This window comes from Antechinus flavipes, chromosome 2 (genome assembly GCF_016432865.1).
Source record: "Antechinus flavipes isolate AdamAnt ecotype Samford, QLD, Australia chromosome 2, AdamAnt_v2, whole genome shotgun sequence".
Lineage (NCBI taxonomy): Eukaryota > Metazoa > Chordata > Mammalia > Dasyuromorphia > Dasyuridae > Antechinus > Antechinus flavipes.
The window spans coordinates 76,050,311-76,075,497 of NC_067399.1; the positions used below are offsets into that span (position 1 = coordinate 76,050,311).

General features: G+C 34.7%; 1 protein-coding gene across 2 annotated transcripts; it reads right to left on the bottom strand.

The window, feature by feature from the left end:
* Window positions 1-619: 619 nt before the first annotated feature.
* On the bottom strand, window positions 620-24,802 carry LOC127547959 (zinc finger protein 501-like). 2 transcript variants are annotated; one of them, XM_051975092.1, is made up of 6 exons: window positions 24,641-24,802; window positions 23,827-23,904; window positions 22,148-22,239; window positions 12,073-12,199; window positions 11,623-11,718; window positions 620-4,572 (listed from the first exon to the last, which is right to left on the bottom strand). In XM_051975092.1, exons 2-6 carry the CDS (start codon window positions 23,858-23,860, stop codon window positions 3,344-3,346), a joined length of 1,578 nt encoding a protein of 525 aa, XP_051831052.1. In that variant the 5' UTR covers window positions 23,861-23,904; window positions 24,641-24,802; the 3' UTR covers window positions 620-3,343. The 2 variants fall into 2 exon arrangements, with proteins under 2 accessions (XP_051831052.1, XP_051831053.1); XM_051975093.1 differs by lacking the exons at window positions 22,148-22,239; window positions 23,827-23,904; window positions 24,641-24,802 and adding an exon at window positions 10,280-10,410 and having other exon boundaries at window positions 12,073-12,171.
* Window positions 24,803-25,187: the final 385 nt, after the last annotated feature.

Consider the following 25,187-nt stretch of genomic DNA (forward strand, 5'->3'; position numbering starts at 1 on the left):
TAGTCTGTGGTTATCTTTATCATACTCAAAATCTTGACTATCCTAAAAACGAAAGCATATTCCCTCTACAATCCAATCCCTTAAGCATTCATAAAAATTTGTCAAATGTCAGTGTTAAATCTCAAAGTCACTTCATATGCTGAATTTCTGCCATAAAACAATAAAAATATGCTATTAGGTAACTGGCTGGTATCATCAAGATATCATTTAGCAGTCCATTTGAATGAATAATCTAACTAGCAGAAATCCCATCCTTGGGTGATCCATGAAGAAATTCCACAAGCTGGTTTTCAGATATAAATTCATCAAAGTCAAAATCTCAGAAATTACAAGAACTCTGAAAATTTATCTAAGAAACAGCTTTGAAAAAACTGTTGCAACAGCTCCTACAACTAAGGATTTTTTATCATCTTTCCATATGACCTGCCATTTTCTCATCATATTCAATCTACCTGTGCCTGACATGTGGTGATATGTTTCATACATTTCTCTGTATCTACTAAAAGTCCTGGGATTAACATACTCCTTCCATCCACAAAGGAGGATGGAGAAGTCAGATGGATAAAGCAAAAAACTGTCACAGTTCAAAAGGAAAAACAACACTCCAAATGAGCAAAAGTCTGCAAACAAACCAAGGTTAGTATTTCAACAATATAAAGAGAACAATCTATAATAAAAATCAGTTAAAAGGAAAAGCATTAACATGGGGAAATGAACTAAACTATTCCATAAGCATTAAACCCACACAAATATACCACAAATATAATAAAAACAAGGGACAAAAGGTTGGAAAGGAAAAATCAATTTCTAGAGGGTTCACGCATAACAATAATAAGCACTGTTTTCTTATAACTTGTGAGCTGTCTTCAATCATAACCATCGATTCAATCACTGATGAGGCATAACAAAGAAAAAGATGAAACTTATAAGATGATATCTCAAATTACAGAAAGGCATTGTACTTTCAAATTAGAATAAATAATTTGATCTCAAATGCCAAGAATCAGAAAGACTTGTGATTTCAGCAATGTAAGGTATTCCCTAAGAGAGATTTCTTCTACTAATCAACTCTGCAATTTGCTGTCTTAGAAAGTTGCCTAGGATCTTGAGAGGCTATAATTTGCCCACAACTACATAGGCATGAGTTTAATTCTTTGATGCAAACTGTTTCCATTATGCTATGTTCTCACTTAAATCACTCTTGCTTGTTAAAAGAAGAAAATTTATAGTGAATAAAAAAGGATAGAAAAATAAAGTTTCTGAATCAGTTTTTTGAAAGGTCATCAAATTTTTCTTATGTTTCCCAAAAGCCTTTCAGAAGTATCTAAACATATCCCCAAAAGTCCTTCTGAATTTCATGACTATAGGGAAAAGGTTCCTTCACCTTCTGATTTGCTGCCATATAAAATAATATAGGAATAATAAAGAAGCCAGAGAGAAAGTAATAAGTAGTAGACAGAGTAGCTGGTCTTAGGATTCAGAAGACTTAAATTCAAGACCTGCCTCTGGAACATACTATGTAATCATGGACAAATCATTCTCTCTCAATTTTCCAAGTATCTCATGACAAATTCAAGTTAAAAACAAGTTGTTGATCTGCATCATTAGGGTTAGAGTCTACAAAGGGAGTTCTCCAATTAATGAAATCAATGGTCTGCACAAAAATAAATTTTTCATATAAAATACAATTTTAAATGATACATCACTGAGTTGTCCTATTTAACAACTTATATACACTTTAGAAAACTTGGTATCATGCATCTATAGCATTTATAATAGATTAAATATAGTATTTGTAATCATTTCTATAAAAAACTTTGGACAACAGTCATCTGGTCAGGAATCTTGAATCCCAACCCTACATTTTAACATTGCTTTCTTATAATAATACTAAATATAATAATACTAAATATAAATCATTTTAATTTTCCTGTAAGGGAACCTACTACAAATGTAAGAACAGACTGTTCAGTTCTTTGCTCTGAAAAGTTTCTTTACAGACCCACTGTTGTTTCAAAAGCTTTAGTTGCTTTACACTCATATTCCTACATTTTCCAGAAATCTTAAACTTAAGGGTTATTCTAAGTAAACAGACCAGCACACTCAGATTTGCAAAATTCTACTGTTAGCTGACAGCAGTCTATTTATATTTAAAGAAATTTTTTTAAAAGGAAAAAAAAAGCGTCTTTAAAATACACCAGTTTTTCATAGATCAATGATTTCAATATTGCAGTCTATAATCCTACATTTCATCTTCATGAGTTTTGTGACCAAATTAATTTTTCACCTGGTAGTCAACTTTCTGGTAAAGACCTTCACAGAATTTACCTAGGCTGGTTACTTATGGAAGATAACACACTAATGCTGAGCCCATACTTTAAAATATACCAAATAAAATCAGAGTTGATGGGTGACAAATTGATATCTTGACTGCAAGTTAATGAACTAAGGATTAAGTCTGAAAAATTTCCCTTCTTCAGAATCTTTGTCATGGTTACTCTCCACTGAAAGATAAGGGATAAACTATAATTGAAAGCTTTTAATCACTGTATACATAGAATTCCTCATCAGTATAATTTCCTTGATGTTAAGTAAGGTATATACTCTGGCAGAAGGGTTTCAAACATTATCTTCATAGAAATTCTCTCCAATATGAACACAATAACATTTATCAAAAGTTGAGCTGATTCTGAAGTCCTTTTCATATATTCAGTATGCTTTTGTTTCTTTCTGATATCGATTTTTCTGATATTGAGTAAAATATTCTGGCTGAAAGTTTTCATACACCCAGAGGAGTTCTCTGTTATATTCAATCAGCCAATCTAGCAAGCCAACACTTAATAGCCAGGCTTGCCTCAGTAAAAAATATAGTTCAATGCAAGAAAGAATAAGTTGGGCACCAGAACCAAAATATTCAATAATTAAGTGAAAGTAGGAAATAAAACTCAGGGAGCAAAGGAATTACACCACACAGAGACAACAAAAATTTGAAGTCATAGATTCAGCCAGTTAAATATAATTATAGGCCAGTGGGAGGGAAGGGGGAAGAAACAGGATAGAAGGGTGAGGGAAAAAATGTCACCATGAGCTGCAGTGTCAAGAAAGCCAGGGAAAGCCAGGAAAATCAAACCTAGAGTTTTTGACCTTAAATTGGTGTACTTTTTTATATTCTAGTATGTTATCTTCTTTTTTAGGCTGGGTTGGCTATAATGCTGGTCATGTTACTTTTTTATTCTTAAAAGCAAACAAATATCAAATGCCTATATTTTAGCACTCATCAAATGTGAATTTCTGATGCAACAATTCATCTCTCATAAGAAGTGTTTCCATATCTACATCAGGTTTAGGGTTCCTCTCCAGTATGGATCCTCTGATGTTGAGTAAGCGATGAACTACGATTGAAGGTTTTACCACATTCATTGCATTCATAAGGTTTCTCTCCACTATGAGTACTTTTATGATGAATAAGGTGTGTCCTACAGCTGAAGGCTTTCTCACATTCATTACATTTATATGGCTTCTCTCCAGTGTGAATTCTTTGATGTTGAGTAAGTTCAGTACTCCGACGGAAAGTTTTCCCACATTCATTGCATTCATAGGGTTTCTCTCCTGTATGGATTCGTTGATGTTGAGTAAGGTGTGTACTCCATCTGAAGGTTTTCCCACATTCATTGCATTCATAGGGTTTCTCTCCAGTATGAATCCTCTGATGTTGAGTAAGATGTGCACGCTGGCTAAAAGCTTTCTCACATTCACTACATTCATAGGGTTTCTCTCCAGTATGAATTCTTTGATGTCGATTAAGATCTGTACTTTTTCGGAAGGCTTTTCCACATTCATTACATTCATAGGGTTTCTCTCCTGTATGAATTTTCTGATGTTCAGTAAGATGTGTACTCCAGCTAAAGGCTTTTGAACATTCACTGCATTCATAGGGTCTCTCTCCAGTATGGATTCTCTGATGTTGAATAAGATGTGCACGCTGGCTAAAAGCTCTCTCACACTGATTACATTCATAGGGCTTTTCTCCAGTATGAATCCTCTGATGTTGAGTAAGGTCTATAGTCCGTCTAAAAGCTTTACCACATTCATTACATTCATAGGGTCTCTCTCCAGTATGAATTCTCTGATGCTGAATAAGGTGTGCACGCTGGCTGAAAGCTTTATCACATTCATTACATTCAAAGCGTTTCTTCCCTGAACAAATTTTCTTATGTTTAATTAGGCCAGAATTCTCTTTGAAGTTCTTTCTGCACATGTCACATTTATGACAATTCTGTCCCACAGAAACTTCCTGAGAAGCCGTAGCAGAGTGCAGACTGTAGCTTACTCGAAATTTATTAGATTTAGGAAATTTCTTCTCAGTGAGGTTTTTCTTCTGGGTAACTTCCACTTGTTTCACTTGTCTTTCCTGGATTCCCTGTTGACAATTTGACTGACTATCACATTTCCAGGTTTTTCCTACTTTGGAAGACCAGAGACCACTCATGGTGATTCCTTCCTGGTGTGAGTTCTCTTTGGAAATGCCTTCCTTTGGAGCTGAATCTTTGGCTTCAGGCCTAGTTTCCCTGTCTGAAAGAAATGAAACGCAATGAGAATGGAAAAATTATAGTGCTAATAAGTATAAGGCATATCTGGTTTTTTCCACTCTGTAAAATGTTCTTAGCAATTCTGGGAAGAAAAAGGGAAAAGAATAACAATAAAGGAAGATAGAACTGGTTATAGGTAAAACTAATGCAACAAGAAAGGGGAACATAAAGAATCCACCAAACCAGACTGATTGATATAATGACCATTTTTAAGCACAGGGGATATGGCTAGAAGAACATATCAAGGCAAAGAATCAAGATTAAAGGTGGTAGTCTGGCATCAAATTATCAGTCCTTCATCATTTCACTTTGAAACAGTAGCAAGAACACCAAATTTGAAGTCAGACAATTGAGAAGCCAGCTATATAATCCTACAAAAGCAATTTTATCTCTGTGAACACAAATTTCTTCATCTCTAGTAACTACCTAGCTATAGATTATATTTCACAGGATTTTGTTAAGTATTAAATAAGATCATCTAAGGCAGGAGTTCGTAACATAGAGTCTGTAAACTTTTAGAAAAATATTAACTATATTTCAATTAATTAGTTTTCTTTATAATCCTATAAATTTTATTGTATGCATTTAAAAACATTGTTCTGAGAAACTAAAGGTTTCACCAAACTGCTCAAGAGGTCTATGGCTCAGAAAACATCATAACTTCTAATATAAGGTAAATTATTTTTCAAATTATAAAACACTACATAAATAAGCTATTTCATTCCAGAGTCTAGGATAGTCTCTTACACTCAGTCAATATCCTACCTTGGATATTTACTGTATGATCTTGGAGCAACTCACTTAGTCTATCAGTCTTAGTTTCTTCATCCACAAAATGAAGGTAATAATTTTTGAAATACTTCATTAGGTTATGGTGAGAAAAATGTTCAGCTCAAGTCTCTCCCGATTCCCAATCCAATTTTTTTTTTTCCTTGTGAGATAATGAGGGTTGATTTGCCCAGGGTCAAAAGTTACTAAGCATCCTAGATTTGAACTTAGATCCTCCTGACACCAAGGCCAGTGCTCTATCCCTTGCACCACCTAGCTGCTCTTCTCCCTCTAACACTTTTTTACAACATGGCATGCCTCTTTGCAAAACCTTTAATGGCTAAAAGATGGTGTCTTCAGTCCTCAACCTGTGCATATTACAAAACAAAGCCTTCAAAACTCTACTGAAATTTATATTGCGTTCTTCCACAAGTACTCTATACTCTAGCCAAGTCAATACCTTAATGACCCCAAACATGGTTCCCCCCAACTCCTCACTTAAAACATGCTCTTCCCTTTCTCTTCAACTGTTCAAATTCTAAACACCTTTGGAGTTCAGTTTATGTTTTACTAACTCAAAGAACAAAAACAATAACAAAAAAAAAAAAAATCCCTTTATGTTCAATTTTGTCCATAGATTTCCCTTTTAACATTATGCCTTCTATGACAACTATATCCATTCACATCTGATTACTTGTAATAGGCTGCATGCTCCATGAGGACAAGGGTAATATATTATTCTTCTTTATACTGACCATAAAATGTAGCATAAGATTTTGAACACAGAAGGCATTCAAAAATATATCCTGAATTGATTTCCTTAAATGATTTATATTAAGATTCTCAAGTCTTATATACCTAATTCTGGTTTCTCTCCTTAGTTCTTATACTGCATCACCAATATTTTTAGTGGATATCCTATGAGCATCTTAAACTTAACATATCCAAAATAAATTTATCTTTTCCAAAACTCTCTTCTAAACTCTTCTACTACTGGCAAGGACACTAACATTCTCCCAGTTGCATAAGCTCCAAGTCTATCATCCTTGACTCTTCACCCTTACTCAGCCCACATATCCAATTAGTTACTAAATCTTTATCTTTCATCTTCACAATAATTCATATAGTCTCCTCCATAATTTAGGTCCTTACCACCTCTGACTTATACTACCATAATAATTTTAATTGGTCTCCTTGCATTAAGACGCTTCCCACTCCCATACGTGCAGTTACCAAAGTGATTTTCCTAAAATATAGTTCTAACCATGCTACAGAGAAATACTTTCACCCTTCTCCCCAAAAAACCAATAGTTCCCTATTACTTCAAGAATTAAATATGAAGTAATTTGTCTACAACCTGGTTCCTTCCTATCTTTCCAGTCTTTTTACATATCAGTCCCCTCTAAACAATCTTCTATCTAGTAAACCTAGCCTATTTGCTATTCCTCAAACATGACAAACTCTCCCATCTCTGAGCTTTTGCAGTGTTCTCCCTTGTAACTCATACCTCTTAAAATCCCTGGTTTCACAGCTCAACTGTTATCTTCTCTTAGAGGGCTTTTCTAGTCCCCCAACTATTAAAACCTTTCTATATAAGGTGACTTCCATTTAGTCTTCATGTATTTTGGTAAACCTATAAAAATATTATGTATGTGGTTTTTTCCCTTATTAGACAAGACTCCTTGAAGTCAGGGACTTTTTTTGTCTACCTTAGTATCCTCACTACATAGAAAAAGCTTCGCATAAACAAAATTCTTAATAAATACTTGCTGATTGATTATATCAACTACTTTGTCAACCAATCATATACTATTCCTTTTAATGTTACCTAAATATTATTTAAATATTTAATATTTAAAAATTTTATGTGTTATCTGTCTTGTATTTCCAATTAGATTCTTATTTCTTAGAAGAAAACACATGTTTGTTAAAGACTAACATACATAAAAATTAAAGAATATAGGAAGTTATAGGATATAGATTATAAAAGATAAATTAATATCATTTCTTTGACTAAAAAAGGGAGGTGATCAATCATGTAATAAAAGTAAAGAATACCAGAAAGAAAACCTGTTACAATAAAAACTATGAAATAAATATCTAGGAGGTCTCCACCATAAAAGGCAAATCCATTAACTTAACTAACTTGAACTCTAAACCTTTTCATTCTACTGATTACCCTTACCTTCTGAAACATTCTGATCCATTCACTTTCAAGAAATTCTCTTTCCTATCCATCTACTACTCCCTATTTTCTTAATCATCACTGCATTCTTAGCATGGACATTCTTCAGGACTCTTAGTCCCTTTTTTTTTCTCTATATAAATTCCCCTCAAGATTTCAACTCCAATGGGTTAAACTTTACAATTTTTGTAAATGATACTAATATATCTAACATGATACTGAACTCCAGCTCCAATTGCCTATTTGACATCTCCATCAAGATCTCCCATAGGCATCTCAAATTCAGTTTGTTTAAAACAACCTTCTCCTTCAACTTTCTTTATTTCTATCTAGGAGAACACTATTATTCAAATCATTCAGATTCATTATCTCAGCTGTGACTCTTCCCTCACCCTCAAAACCTATTCTAATCAGTTGCTAAGATTGGTCAATTCTGCCCTATATAGCATCTCTCCACTTATATAACTATTATGCTATTTCAGACCCTCATAACCCCTTACCTGAACTACTAGTATAGCCTCCTAAACGGTTTCCTTGTTTCCAAGTTCTCCTACTTCCCATTTAACTTTCTCATAGATGCCAAAATAATTTATGTAAGGTACAAGTAGCACTATATTACTTCTCTGCTCAAAAATATTGACTAGCTCCTCATTGTCTGTAGGATAAGATACAGATAAGATACCTTGGCAATTAAAGATCTCCACAACCTGGCTCCTACCTACCATTATTACTGGATACAGTCATTGTCATTAATCACCATGCATTTATTAAGGACTCACTAAGTGCTAAGGATCTCCTAAGCCCAGGAGATACCAACAAAATTAAAAACAATTCTTATTCAAGTAGTTCAACATGACTTCCTAACAATTATTTTCACAAATACTATATTCCACCCTAACTAGATTACTAGCTATTCCCTGAACTTGATAGTCCATCTCCTATCTCTTTTCATTTTCACAAGCCAGCCTTCATTCCTAAAATGTATTCCCTCTTCATCTGTCTCTCAAAATTCTTCCTTCAAGTTTCAAACTTCCTCTGTAAAACCTTCCCCAATTCCCCCCTAGTAGTTAGTATTCTCTTTCTCCTCAATTTTCCTGTATTTTATGTCATACATGCTGATCCTGGATAACAGGCACAGATTAATTTCTTATCCTCAGCACTGTCACTTAATAAATGGATATGGAATTGAAATGAATTTGTGGAAGGATATGGGCAAGAATCTCAATAGTGAGAAGCCATGAATAGGTTTCAATTTGCAAGGAGTTTAGGAAGTTTTACTATTATCATGGCTCTTTCAAAGAATTAAAGTACAGTATGAAGTTATTAAAAACTTTATTATATCATGTGGAGTATAACTGGTCTAGAAGTCCAGAAAATAGACAGTAAAGCAAGGTTTTAAGGAAGAGATAAAACATAAGTAGGCATTAAAGGGTGGGAAGGGTTTGGATAAGCAGAAAGGAAGGTGTTTCACAAATACAGAACATCTTCAAAACCACAGTTGTAGAAAGACATGGCTTCTACAGAAGACAATAATAATACTTACTGGAAGAAAAGTTATTTGGGGACTAATAAAGCAAAATAAAATTTAAATGTAAAAATTTACAATAGGTTGTTATAATAAGTTATAATCCACACTCAAACACCAAACTCTCCAACAGGAAGGCGCTTTAAACTTTTGAATTAGGTTAACAATAGGGTAAAGAAACTCCAATATCCATTCTGTCCTCTACTTCCTTAATTCTAAAAAGCTACTATATTGCTTCAGCTGCTTTTGTACTTGAGGTTCAGATATTCCTTATCAGTCCAGGGCACAGAGGTAGTGTTTCTATTCCTGTTTTCTATGTAATCTTTACAGAGTTGCAAGTTAATAGCTACATTAATTGTGCTAACTTAGAAGTCATTTAGGTCTATCAGCAGAACAAAAGAGAATTATTTGGGAGGCTAAATAAGAATTTCATAAATCCAATTATGAAGTGATATGGACTATGCCTATATGGTTGGTGGCTGAATGGACACTAAAGGATAAACCTTGGGGAAATTGTTTCAAAGAAAGTAAACAGAAAAACTGGAAACAGATTGAACGAAAAAGGCAAAGATAAGGAGTATTCAAACTGAATCCTATTTGAAAGCTGGTCTAGTGGTACCCTAAATCAGAAATGTAGTATTTCAGAATGGGTGCTAGACTGGAGCTAGAATGTAAAATTAATTTGATTTTTCACATGTTGAGTTCAGCAGACAACAGGAATTCAAGTAAAAATGTTTTATAAGTAATTTAAATGATAATCCTGAAATATAGAGGCTATAGCCAAGAGAGAAATATATCTCTGAGTTATCAACATAGAAAGAATCCTATATTTCTGTAGGAAGAGAGAGAGTGCTAATAATAAAGCATTAAGGGATGCCTAAAATTAGATGTCTGAAAAAAAAAAAAAAAAGAGGAAAAAGGAAATAGAAAGAGATAAGAAGAAACTACAGCAATACATGAAAAAGAATTTTCTTCTTTCCCAAGTTAGCCTCACAGATGTCACCAAAATTAGCCTAATGTAGTATCCATTGCCCATCCCAAACTGATGAGTTTAAACCACTTCCCTGATTTCTTCCAATCACCCAAAGAAAGAGAAAAATTAGAAAGAGCCTTCCCCCAAGGAGTCCCCCTGTGTCACAGGAAAAGGATACAACATATCTCCTGAGTACCAACACCAGAACTGCTGACCCAGAAGTAGACACAAAAACTCACAAAGGGTCAGCTGAGGAAAGGATCCAAGACACTGCAGTGGTGGGGCTCCTCCAGGTCCAAAGTTCTGCACAAGCATCTCAGCTACAGAATCATACACAGTCTGTACTCTGCAAAATACCCTTTCCAGCATGCTGGGAAGAGGTGAGAGAAAGTGAAGTGGAGGAGTATAACAATGGGTATTACCAGTGTCAGACCCTGCCAAAACAAGACACTGATTAAAACAGATCTAATATGTTGACAGAAGCTAAGGAACGCATAGTTTTGGCTCTGTTGCATAATGCCAGGACCCTTGCTCCTTAATGACTTGAAATTATAATGCCATATTACTTCTCAATAACAGCTGCAAATCCCTAAATCCCAGAACATACTTTGCTAGAATGCTATTGGCTGTTAATGTTGGTTGTTTAGTTGGTGTGCTTCTCATTGATCAAGTACTTTCCATTAACTGCAGACCTTCATGTCAAAATGTTTAAATTAACTGCAAGATAGTGTGTTGTTGCACAAAGAAAGAAAAATTCAAGCCAGTACTCAACATCTCAAATAAAAGGTATGTGAAGATTCAGAAAAGATAACTTCTGCAAGAAAAAAAAAAATCAGTGAAGATATTTACATTAACTGTTCTGGAAAATGTGGAGGAAAGGGCCATATGGAAGGGATTCCGAAGACAATGGAAATGGAAGCCTTTAAGGAAAGGCTGTAAGACTAAAGAGATCAGCTGTGAAAGAAGTGAAAGAGAGGGAAAAACAGTCAAGAAAGAAGATGCCAGAGAATGAGACAAGAATCAAAAGGTCAAGAAGGCAAGAAGCGATGGGAATTACAGGAAATGTTCAGTTTAAAGAAGATAAATAATACCTCTTCTGATACCAGAGGAAAGTATCAAAAAAAGCATGAGGAAAGTTATCATTCTTCCCACAAGTAATCTTCAAAAATGAGAAGGGCTATAATGAGGAAGAAGATTAGGCTTCCATCTTTATATATAGTAAAACAAGATCAGAGTAGAACTCATAAGGAAGATTTGAACACAATATAAAGAATTCTCTAGCAATTAAAATGGAATAAGCATTGTCCCTGGAAGTGCTCACTTATCAGAAGAGATTCTTGAATTGGGTATAGAATTAAAGTGATTTCTGACATTACTTCCAACTCTAAGCTTCTCCAATACTTTGAGGTGGAGTCCAGGGCAGTGGTGGAAAATAGTAAATATCAAGTTTCCACAGGCTTTGAGAATAGCTCTTTCCATTCATTTATGATTTACCTATCTTGTCTCTCATTTCCCTGAAATTTCTGGTTTGGGGGGAAAGGAGTGCAGTTTGGGAGGGAGGGGAGTTTTACTTTCCACTTACTTGAACAAGTGCATCTTGAGGTTCCACTTTCTATCATCCATGGCTCTCTTCCTTTTTCTAACTGGGTAATCATATTTGGTTTGGAAATGTGATGCCCTACTCAAAAAGAAAGACAGAAATTGAATGTTTATTATGGAACAAAGAATAATTCCAGAGTTCATTTCCAGGTTCTTCTGAAAGACGCTGAAGAATTAATGAGATAAAACATCACACAGACATACAAACTAGTTTCCCATTTTAATTTCCATGCCATAAAGGCCTTTCATCTGTTAGCCAAAAAACAATATCATAATCTAATAAAAGATAAGAGAAATGTTCTTTTTGTTACCCAAAAGAGAACTTGCGATTTATTTAACTCAAGCTTAAATTCAGTAAAGATTTTAGAAGTTTTACACATTTTAACAATTGCAAACATAAATACAGTTTCTGAATATCAAATCACTATCATACCTAATGAGACCAGGTTCCTATAGTTCTCCAGCATAACTTCCCTGTATAGGTCCCTCTGACCAATGTCCAGGTGCCTCCACTCTTCCCGGGTGAAATTCACAGCAACATCCTTGAAAGTCAATGACTCCTAAAATATCAAAGACATTTCTATTCAACCATTTTCCAAAATATTCTTGAGGAGAAATGAGAAGATCCCAAGGGCAAAACCAGAAACAATAAGTAGAAGTTATAAAGTGGTCAAGTTAGGCTTGATGTCAGAAAAAACTTTATTATAGCTGTTCAAAAGAGGAATAGGATGCCTCATGAAGTGGAGTTCTTCAAACAGAAACTGGATAACTACTTGTTAGTTTTGTTAGAGTAAGATTTCTTTCATGTATATATAGATCATTCTAGAGGCCTAAAAGGTTCTCCCAATGCTCAAATTGTTCAACTCTAATTATGTTTTAGTTTTGTTTTTCTGATATAAGTATCTGTATCTTAGGGGTATGAGTATTTATTTGTACATGTTTTTCTTTTTTTTTCCCCCATTTTTTTTTTTTTTTGGTACATCTATTTTAACTGATGTAGTAACTAGTATTTGGATGTTAGATTCCTGAAATATCTGGAGGTTTCATGAAACAAAACAATATGTTACTGAAAATTTCTACTGATAAAAAATAAAAATATTGACTTCTAAATATATTTTTAAAAAGATCCTGATAATTTCTCAAAATAAAAATTGCAAATCCTAGCATACATAAACAATAGCTTATCATGATGATAAATTTGATTCTTAAAAATTTCATACTAATATGCTCTTATAAATTCACTAACACACAAAATAAATTAAAGGCAATTGGGAAATAGTGGGACTAGCTCCTGAGGAGTCAGGAAATGACTTATCTACAAAGCAGCATTTGAAAAAACTAAAGATTTTGAGAGGCAGAGATAAGGAGGGAAATATTCCTAGACATTCAAGAAAGCCTGTGTAAAGCCACAAAAGAGATCAGAAAATGAGAGAAATGTCCATTACATACAAAAATAAACAAGTTCTCCTTGTGGAGGCAAAAAACTAGTAACTAAAAAAATATACAATAATTGCATATACCAAATGAAGTACCATTGTGCTTTTGTAAGCAATGAGGAAATGCATGATTTCAAGAAGACATGGAAAAATTTATATGAACTGACACAGAGTAAAGCAAATAGAATCAGAGACTATTACTATTATGAAAATGATCAATACTGAGTATTTTACAAACTAAAAAAAGAATTAAATAGGTAAAACTAGAAGAACAATTTATACGACAATAACACTATAACAACAAACAGCTCTGGAAGTTTTAATAAATATGATCACTATAATGGCCATTCATAATTACAAAGGACCAATAATGAAACATGCTATCCATTGAGAGAGATGATAGATTTATAATGCAGAATTAGACATGTACATTTTTATTTACTATCACTGGGTAATTTGTTCACTTGACTAAGCATATTTGTTACAAGAAGTTTGGTTACTTCTTGCCCTTTTTACAAATGAGATAAGGATGTAAAGAAGAAAAATAGATTTTTCAAGAAAGATCAGGAGGTAATAGAGATGCACACAATTTCACAAGAAGTCACTGTGTCATCACTTTTATGTAACTGTTTTACCTTGTTAAAAATGACCTCTCACAAAGCAAGAGAAATCTGTAATATATTTAATATCAAAACTAAACTAAACTGAAAGTGGTCGAAAAAGAAAGGAGAAACAGCAAGGAGGCTAGTTGAGTTGGAATATAGAATATATGAAGGGGAATAACATATAGCAAGACTGGAAAGTAGGAGGGAGAACAGGTAGGAAAGGATTTTAAATGCCAAACAGGAAAGTCTTTATTTTATTTTAGAAGTAATCCCTACCACCATGGGTAGAGAGAGGAGATAAAATTGTGGGAAGATGGCAGAATAGGTCAGAAAATTACAACCTCTCCAAATTTCCTTCACAAACAAGACAAAATAGCATCTCAAGGTGAATTTAGAGGGCAAAATAAACAAGAGTTGGAGCACAGCAGTAGTCCTCTTAGGACTACTGCAGAAGACCCGAAACCCTGATTTGGCCTAAATGAAGAGTTATCTTCTGAAACAAGCTCTGGGGGCAGCTAAGTAGGGTAGTAGCCTCAGCCTCAGGGAATCAGCAGGGGAAGAATAAAGCACCCTATAATGCTGAGATTTGCCAGGCTTGACTGTGCTGCTCAGAGGAAGATGAAAAGGAACCAGCACACACCTAGTGAGTGCAGAAATTGAAACCATTTCTAGTCATATGAAAAGGTGCTCTAAATCATTATTGATCAGAGAAATGCAAATTACAACTCTAAGGTACCACTACACACCTGTCAGATTAGCTAAGATGACAGGAAAAGATAATGATGAATGTTGGAAGGGATGTGAGAAAAATGGGACATTGATACATTGTTAGTGGAGTTGTGAATGGATCCAACCATTCCGGAGAACAATTTGGAACTATACTCAAAAAGTTATCAAACTGTGCATATCCTTTGATCCAGTAGTGTTACTACTGGGCTCATATCCCAAAGAGGTCTTAAAGGAGGGAAAGGAGCACACATGTGTAAAAATGTTTGTGGCAGTCCTTTTTATGGTGGCAAGAAACTAGAAACCAAGTGGATGCCCATCAATTGGAAAACAGTTGGGTAAAATGTGGTATATGACTGTTACAGAATAGTATTGTTCTGTAAGAAATGACCAACAAGATGAATAGAGAGGCCTGGAGAGACTTAACATGAACTGATGCTAAGTGAAGACAGCAGAAGCAGATCTTAGTATATAGCAACAAGATTACACAATGATCAATTCGGAGGAATGTCTCTCTCTTCAACAATGAGATGATTCAGACCATTTTCAATGGTCTTGTGATGAAAAGAGCCATTTATACCCAGAGAGAGGAGTGTAGGAACTAAGTGTGGTTCACAACATAGCATTTTCACTCTTTTGTTGCTGTTTGCTTGCATTTTATTTTTCTTTCTCATTTTTTTCCTGTTCGATTTGATTTTTCTTGTGCAAGATAATTATATAAATATGTATACATATATTAGATTTAACATATATTTCTATGTTTAGCATAAATTGGATTACTTGCCATCTCGGGAAGGGGTAGGGAAGAGAGGGAAAATTAGAACACAAGATTTTGCAAAGGCTAATGTTGAAGAATTGTCCACGCATATGTTTTGAAAATAAAAAACTTTAATTAAAAAAAAACAAAACAGAAACAGTGTGGCAAGGATGATGCTACTTGTGAGCACTTACAGGACAGCTGACTTCTTGGTTTCAGTTCCAGGACAAAGGGGAGAGCTAAAGATTACAGCCACTGAAGGGTTCCCAGGGGACAAGAGCATTTTCAGAATAATGTGGCTGGGGATTTAACTGTGGTATGGAGGGGGAAAGAGTCCCAAGATTGAGCTCTGGACAAAATTCAGAAAATAACAGTAAAAAGGACTTGAGGCTAGAAGTACCATTTGCCACACACCAGGACTAGAGGTGATTAAAATAAGCTGTTAAAAATTAAAAAATAAAATAAAAATGAGTAAGCAAAGCAGAAAGAATCCAAGTATAAACAACTATCATGGGGATAGAGAAGATTTGGATTCATTTTTAGACGAAGAGACTGAAACAATAAAAGACACTCCTATCCCAAATTGTAACATCAAATAGTCATAAATTCTAGAAGAACCTTAAAAGGATTTTTAAAATTAAGAAAAATTAGAAAAAACAAAAGAACAATCTTAAAAACTAGAATTGAACAAAGGGAAATTAATGACACTATAAGATACCAAAAAATAATAAGACCAAAAAAATGAAAAAATAGGAGTAAATGTGAAACATCTAATAAGAATAAAACGTATCTGAAGAAGAGAAAACATAAGAATAATACTACCTAAAATCTACAATCAAAAAAAAAAAAAGAATCTTTATAGACTATTACAAAAAATATTTAAAGAAAATTGCCCTGAAGAACAAGAAAGGAAAGTAAAAATAAGAAAAATCTACCAATTATCACCTGAAAGAGATTCCAAGATAAAAACCTACAGAAATATCATAGTCAAATTTTAAAATCCCTATATTTAAGAGAAACTATTAGGAGCAACAAGAAAAAAAAATCAAATAATGTGGAGCCACAATTAGAATTACACAAGACCTAGTAACTGCTACATTAAAAGCCCAAAGATCTTAGATACATTGAAAAGCAAAAGAACTGCAGTTACAGCCAAACATAACTTACCCAACCAAGTTAAGTATAATCCTGAACTTCCCTCCAAAAGGACATTCAATGAATTTAAAGATGGTCAAGTTTTTGTCACAAAAAGAGTTGGACTTAATAGAAAATTAGATATAAAATTCAGGGGACCCATAAGATATAAACATCAAAGACCAATTATACGAGATTCAATAAAAACAAACAGTTTATCATTTACATGTATTCTTAAGACTGTCATTAATAATTGGATTGTTGAAAAGAAAGGCTGGAGATGAGCTGAGTATGATATGATTCTAAAAAGCAAAAGTGTGTAGAAAAAGGCAAAAAGAACAATTATCTCAAACAAATGAGGCATGAAAGGAAGAAGTGATATAGTGGAATCAGATGGAGACAAAAGATTGGTAGTGCCAGAACTTGACTTGACTCTCACCAGATACAAGTTAGAGAAGGAACTATATATATATATATATATATGTATACACACACACACACACACACACACACACACACACACACAAAATTCTTATAAATTTATAAAGAAATAAGAAGGTAAGGGAACAAGAAAAAGGGGAGTATTAAAAGAGTGTGTAGATTAAGATTTTAGAAGGTGGGAGGAGAATAAAAGGAAGGGACCCTGAGAAGAGTCAGTACAATAAGGTAAAGGAGGCTTAAAGGAGAGGATAAGGGAGAGATTCTTTACAAAAATATGGAATACAGAAATAGTGGTTAGAAGCAAACTAAAGGAGGAAAAAGGTAAAAAAAGAGACTAAAAAGGACAATAATGAGGAAAAGTAGAATGGAGGAAAATACAAAGAGTAATTATAACTTTGAATATGAATGAGAAGAATTCACTTACAAAATGGTTAACAGCAGAATGGATTAAAAATGAGAATCTGGCAATATGCTGCTTATAAGAAACATACTTTAAATGTGAGATATAGAGTTAAAATAAAGGGCTGGAGTAGAACATATTACGCTTCAGCTGATGCAAAAAAAAAAAAAAAACAACAACAACAACAGGAATGGTAATCATAAGATCAGAGTCAAAGCTAAAATAAACTTAATTAAAATAGATAAATAGCAAAACTACATTATGACAAAAGATACCATAGATAATGAAGCAATATGAATACTAAACTTACATGCAACAAATACCATAGCATTTAAATTTTTAAAAGAAAAATTAAATGAATTACTGGTGAAATAGTAATACTCCAAAAGTGGGGAACTTTAATCTTCTCTCAGAACTAAACAAATCTAACAAAAAAAATAAGAAAAAAGTTAAGAAAGTGAAAAGAATTTTAGATAAGGCAGATATGATAGATATCCGGAGAGAAATGAATGGAAATACAAAGGAATATATCTTTTTCTCAGGGGTACATGTTACTTTTACAAAGACTGATCATAAATTAAAGCACAAAATTGTATAGCTAAAAGAAAAATGGAAATATTAAATGCTGTTTACAAATTACTATGCAATAAAAATTATATCTAACAAGGGACCATGGAAACATTAAAAAAACTAATTGAAGACTAAACAACCTACTTTTAAAGAATGTATGGGTTAAAGAACAAATAACACAATCATTATTTTCATTAAAGAAAATGACAATAATGAAACAATATATCAAATCCTATGGAATACAGAAAAAGCAATAATCAGAGGAAAAATTATATATCTTACTGCTTATATCAATTAAAAAAAAAGCTGATTGATAAACTGAGTATGCAATTAAAAAACTGTAAAAAGAATAAATTTTAAATCCCCAATTAAACACTAAATTGGAAATCCTAAAAATTAAAAGGCAAAGTTAATAAAACTGAGTGTAAGAAAACAATTGCATTAATGAATAAAACTAGGAGTTGCTTTTACAAAAAAATTAATAAGATAAATCATTGGTAAATATTATTTAAAAAGAGAAGAAAACCAAATCACTAGTATCAAAAACAAAAAAGGTAAATATACCACTAAAGAAGATGAAATCAAAGTATATAATATTACAAGGAGTTATTTTTTCCCAATTATACACTATTAAATTTAACACAAGTGAAAAGGAAAAATACTTACAAAAATACAAGTTGTCTAAATTAATAGAGGGAAAAGACTATCTAAATAGAGCCTATTTTAGGAAACAAATTGAATATACCATAAATGATTTAAGAAAAAAAGCAACAAGACCAGACAGATTTATGAGTGAATTCTATCAAATACTTAGAGACCAACTAATTCCAGTATTAAATGAATTAGATGGAATAACAGGCAAAGAAGAGGTCCTAATCTACCAAACTCCTTTCATAAAACAAACATGATACTGATACTCAGGCCAAGAAAAGCAAAAACAGAGAAAGAAAATTATAGAACAATTTCATTATTTTGAATATGGATGCAAAAATCCTAAATAAAATAATAGCTAAAAGATTACAATAACATCTTACAAAGATTATACATTATGACCAAATGGGATTTATATTAGAAATAGAATGAGGTAAAAACTTTTTACAAATGATATAATGATATGCTTGAAAAATGCTATTCAATTAAAAAGTGAAATAATTAATATTGACTAACTTTAGCAAAGTAGCAGGATATAAAGTAAACCCACATAAATCATCAGCATTCTTACATATCAACAAGAGGATCCTACTGGCAAAAATAGCTAGAGTTACCCCATTTAAAATAATTCTAATTAGTACAAAATATCTGGGAATAAGCCTATCAAAACAGACCCAGTATCCATACAAACAAAAATAAAATCAGACAGGAGAAATATTAATTGTTCATAGGTTGGCAGGGTCAATATAATAAAAATTATAATCTTATTTAAATTAATCTATATATTTAATGTCACTCCAATTAAATTAACAAAAATAGTTTACAAAGCTAGAGAAACTAACAATTTAATTCATTTGGAGGTCAAAAATATTAAAGGAATTAATGGGAAAATACCCATAAAAGAAAGTTTTGTAGCACCAGATGTTAAACTATATTGTAAGGTAGTAATTATCAAAACTATCTAATACCATATAAGAAACAGAAAGATAGAGCAGTGGAACACACCGCAACAAAGGAATATATTAACCCAGTGTTTGACAAATGTAAAGACTTTTAGAATAAGAATTCATTTTTGGTAAAAATTGGGAAAACTGGAAAGCAATCTGGCAGAATTTGGCAAATACCACTTAGCATGATAAAGTCAAAATGGATAAATGATCCAGATATAAAGAGAAATATTACAAGAAAATCTAAAATACTTTGAGCATTCTATTATAAAGTTGAAATAAGCAGAGACTAGAAAAACAACAACAAATTTTCATCTCGGGCTAAAGTGTAACACAATTGGAATGAAGTATTCCTCTAAAAAAAGCAGTAAGTTACTCTACTAAAGATCAAGAAAAGTATTTAGGTATTCTTGAGGAGAGAAAGCCATTTCTTATAGAAAATGTTTCAAGGACTCTTTACATAATTGGGTAATTATTTTCACGATAGTTAGGCAGTCATATCCATCTTTATTACTAAGATCACCATTCTGCCAACCTTCATGTGTAGACACCCTAAACTAATCTTTGATTATTTTCTTACTTTTTATCATTTTAGGGGTCTGCTTCTTCTGTACATTACTTTCATCATATCACCTACCCTCCTCATTCTGTCCTCTACCCTCACCTCAGTTCCTAACTCTCTGCCTTCTAAAAAATACTCAAAAAATCAATATTCAAATGTTTCTAGGATATACTCCAAACTCTTTAGGGTAGCATTTAAGGCTCTCCAAAATCTGACCTTATCCTACAGAATCAACCTATTTCCTACTACTCCCTAAAATCATATTCAATAAATATTTATTAAGTATATTCAAAACCATATGCAAAAAAATTTATTTTAGGCATAAAAAATAAAAAGATAGAAGCAACATAGTCAGCTTCTAACATAGCCACAAAAGTTAAATCAGACTTAAGCTGAATTAAGAAAGGGCCCAGGATTAGAAACATGAAAACGTGCTTTCATCTACCCTTATCACGTACCAACCTGGAACATTGTGTTTAATTCAGGGTGCTATGTTTTAGGAAGGGCTTGATTAAACTGGGGAGCATTCAGGTAGGTGGCCAGGATAATAAAGGACCCCAAAATCATTACACATGAGAAGCAACCAAAGGATCTAAGACTATTTCGGCCAGAAATGAGAAGACTCAGAGAACATGACACTATTTGAAAGAATGTCAAGTGAAAGAGGGATTTAATTTATTCTGCCTACCTTTAGAGGGCAGAACTAGGAGCATTGGCTGAAAGCTGCAGAGGGAAAACCAGGCTTACTGTCAGGAAAATCTTCCCAGAGGTTAGAAAATGAAATGTGTCAAATTCATTAAGAATGAATCATACCATTATTTTTCTGTATGAAATGACCAATAGGATGATTTCAGAAAGGCCTGGAGAGACTTACATCAACTGATGCTGAGTGAAATGAGCAGGACCAGGAGATCATTATATACTTCAACAACTATACTATATGATGATCAATTCTGATGGATGGGGCCATCTTCAGCAATGAGATGAACCAAATCAGTTCCAATAGAACAGTAATGAATTGAACCAGCTACACCCAGCAAAAGAACTCTGGGAGATAACTATGAACCACTACATAGAATTCCCAATCCCTCTATTTTTGTTTGCCTGCATTTTTGATTTCCTTCTCAGGCTAATTGTATGCTATTTGAAAGTCCGATTCTTTTTGTACAGCAAAATAACTGTTTGGATATGTATATTTATATTGTATTTAATTTATACTTTAACATATTTAACATGTATTGGTCAACCTGACATTTAACATGTATTGGACAACCCTGGGGAAGGGGTGGGGAGGAAGGGAAAAATTGGGACAAAAGGTTTGGCAATTGTCAATGCTGTAAAATTACCATGCATATAACTTGTAAATAAAAAGCTATAATTAAAAAAAAAAAAAGAAAGAAAGAAAGAAAGAAAAGAATGAATCATTCCCCAGTTGATAAAGGATAAGAGGAGGCAGTTTGGGAAGATGAAATCAAGGCTACATATATGTAGCCATAGGAAAAAATGCTTTAAATCATTATTGATTAGAGAAAAGCAAATTAAAACAACTTTCAGATACCATCTCAAACCTATCAGGTTGACCAAAATAACAGAAAGGGAAAATGATCAAATATAAAGGACCTATAAACAAAGATGCTAACCATCATCCAAAGAAAGAATCACTATATGGAAGCACATAGGAGGGAAGGAAACAGTTTGAAACTCAAAATGTAATCACCATCCCCCTCCCCCCCAAAAAAAGGAAGGAAAAGAGAGAGAGAGGATGAAGGAAGGGAAGAGAAGAAGGAAGGAAAAGAAGGAAAGGAATGAGGCCAGGAGGAAGAAAAAAAGGAGGGATGAAAAGGAAGAAGCAGGAAGGGGCAGGGAGAAGGAAGAAAGGAAGAAACAAAAGTTTTAAATTAAAAAAAAAAAAAAAAGAAGAGCAGTTAGATACCATCCATCCTAATATAAACTTAATGAAACTACAAGTTCATTTAGAGCAAGACTTCATTTCTTCTTATACTTCTTTTGTTTCAATCATTGGCATTAGCATGCATGTAGTAGACTTGCATAATCTGTTGTATATAAGAAAGGATATCGGACAGAAAAAAACTGAGTAAAAGAAGGCATTAAGTAAATTGGAAAATTCTCTATTATTCAAAATATTATTGTATCCTGGAGAATACACTTTGGGTTTATGTTCCTGAAAAGGATTTTGCTCAGGACAAGGGGAAAAAAAATGTTTTAACCTTCTTGAATCCCAGAATTCCTAAGATAAAGAAAAGAAATCCTCAACTCACCTGAGCTCTGGCTCTTGACAGGCCAGATATCAATCTTCCCAGCTCTTCTGTGGGCTTCTCTTGGAGGGAGACAAAATTTTGAATAGGGATATCTGGCAAAAGAAAAGGGAATCACGAAGAAATACCTTTCTAACACATAAGATTCCAAAATCTTGAAATTATTACATCCTATTTCAATGTAACCCACATACTCCTTAGAAGTAGGTCAAAGATAATTCTGGCCATATCCATGTCTATAATCAGAGAAAGCTAAAAGTATCCATGTATTCCTAACATGTTCTAGAGCACAGAAACCTATTTAATCTGGGTGTAAGGACACACAGCTGTGTTACTACATGCTTTGTGATACAGAATATGTAACCCAAACTCTCTATGCTTTCCTGTCTAATTTAATTATTACTCTAATCCCTTTCCTGGATCAGAGAATATATGTAGAATCAATTTGTTGAATTTGGAGAAGTAGGAATTTGCTCCTATAGCAAATCAAATAAGCAATCAACAATTATCCAAAAAGTACTTAATATGTACCTGGTAATATCCCAGGTACTATGATACAAAGACAAATTATTCAAACAGTCCTTGTTCCCCTAGAGCTTACATTCTATCAAATGTAAATTAAGTTAGCTATTAAAGGGGTAATATGGAAAGACTAAAAAATTCAAATCAATACGACAGACTTATAGAGGACCATAGAGATTATGAACTCTACATCACATTACAGTTTAATTACAACTTGTTCAAGATCTCAAAGCTAATAAATATTTATCAGCTTGGCTTTTTGAACTCGTATCCTCTCACTCATGATGAAGCACTTTTTACTTCTGATCCTAATTGTGTTACCAAGTAACTATAAAATGGTAACAATTTGACATGAATCTCAGGTTTCCATTATTCAAATAGAGATGATAATAAGCCTCAAGAAATAGAGAGTTGAAAGAAAATTAGGTGATTGGAATGTTTCCTATCAAGGAAGAGGACAAAAAGAGAATGGTCTCTGCTTCTAGGATTCTACAAAAAGTAGAGTTGCTGAGTCTTTAACTCCCCAGACAATTTTTTTCAGACTGTCAATCCATTATCTCCAGAAAGAATTTACAAAACAGGGAATTTCCTATATCCATGAAATTTCTTATCTGGACCAAAAAAAAAAAAAAAAAAAAAAAAAGGAGATATATACAAATATAATGGCCTTTCCCCCACACATTTGGGGCATTATCTCCCAACCCAGACTCTCCTTTGAATCATCTACCTTCTGAGAAAAGGGAGGTGGGAAGGGCAGAGTTGATTGGAGTACTATTGAAAGTTGACTGCCAACTCTCAAGCAAGATTTCAATTTGGGTCAAAAAGCTGCACACTAAAAACTTCTCTATATCAACGATTTTGTGCATCAACTTTTTGTTTCTAATTCCTTTATTTTTTAGTAAATGCTCCTTTTCAAAAATATCTTTCTCTCAACTAGATGAACGGGGAAAACATTTTTCACTTGTTCTTAACCAAACGGCTAAGTAACTCCACAGCCAGCATGGATAAGAGGTGGCAACGTAACCAACTTGGAACCCAGAGAACTCCATAGAGCTAGGACACACAAGTGCGTGTGATGTGAGAAGAGTCATCAGCTACGGGTCTGGATTCCTTCAGTCTATTCCCTCCCAGCGCTCCCACATGCTCCTGCCACTTCTCACCTCTCTCCCCGAGCGACGAGGCCAGACCTTTCATGGTCACTGCTTGCTTCCCAGCTGTTTTCCAGGAAATGATGGATCCTGGAAAAAGGATCAGGCTTCCCCTCAGCCCCAAGAGTTCCAGGCCCAGCTCCTACCCAGCCACCAGCCTTCCAACCCGAAACCTCTGAGCAGGTGCATGGGCCCGAGGATCAGAACCTCCAACCTCCAAATGCAAGAGGCGGTCACTTGTGGTGGAAGAGGGGAAAACTCTCACCAGCACTTTTTATTATCTGGGGGCTGGGCTCCGCCCGGAGGGGGTGGTAGGCGGGGCAGGGACTGACTAGGCCGCCTGCCCACGGGGCGTGTGAAACTCGAGAAGGCCTGTGTGAGGGTCACAGAGACTAGCACTCCAGGCTCTCGCCTCGCCCCACCCTCCAACCCCGGCCTCGTGACCTATAGTTCTGGGCACGAAGGTATTTATTACACAGCCCCACCCCCCACACACAATCCCCGCCCCCCACCTCCCCAGACACTCTAGGTGAGCTAGCAAAGATCTGGCCAGCTTGGGTTTTTTTCCTGCGTCCCCCGGACAGCGCTCCAGGATAGGCAACAACACATAAGTGCTGATAGACCGACAGACAGACTGACTGCAGGGGAGAATACAGCCCCGCACCTGGCGCGCACGCACACACTCACATACGCGCACATACTCATACGCTCACACACGCGCGCACAGTCCCCTTCCCTCCTGAGGGTCCAGAGAAGGCCCGGTACGAGTCCCCGCAACTTGGCGACCAGGGACCGGGTGTCCCCATCTCCCTAGTCGGGCTCTCACCCTCCCTTCGGGGCCTGGGAGCAACAGGCGCGAGGGTCGCAGGTCCCGGGACTAGAACAGCTGCGAGGAGCGGACAGGAAAACAAAGGGGCGGCAAGTCCAGGCCCACGCGAGACTTGGCCTGCGCCTGCGCCGCCACCTGTCTCCCGCCCCAACGAAGATTTCTAGAGGACGCCGCAAACCGCAGTCCAGTCCCGAAAGGATAGGAAGATCCCAGCGGCTCCGACCCAAAGGGGTTCTGTCTGTGGGTTTGTGGGAAATGAAGCCTGGTCGCATGGATAAACTCAGCTCGAAGGATTCTGGGAATTGTAGTCTGGCGATGCCTCGCCCACTTCAAGCAACTGCAATGTGTAAATCATCAAATTCTCTAACTTTTCTCTGCGTAGTGTGATACTACCCACGTTATGGTCAGTCATAGATTTAAAACTGGAAGGGATCTCAGAAACTATCTAAAACACCCCACTTATTTTTCCGGAAGAGGAAACTGAAGTTCAGGGAGGTTTTGTGCTTTTTCACAACGTCCCACAAGCAATATCAGATAAGGGATT

Coding starts and splice junctions, on each gene's coding strand:
- LOC127547959 (XM_051975092.1), bottom strand. CDS start 23,860: ATGAAAGGTCTGGCCTCGTCGCTCGGGGAGAGAG. Junction 22,240..23,826: donor CTCGTCGCTCGGGGAGAGAG/GTGAGAAGTGGC, acceptor TTCTTTTGCCAG/ATATCCCTATTCAAAATTTT. Junction 4,573..11,622: donor CTCAAGATGCACTTGTTCAA/GTAAGTGGAAAG, acceptor CATTTCTTTCAG/ACAGGGAAACTAGGCCTGAA.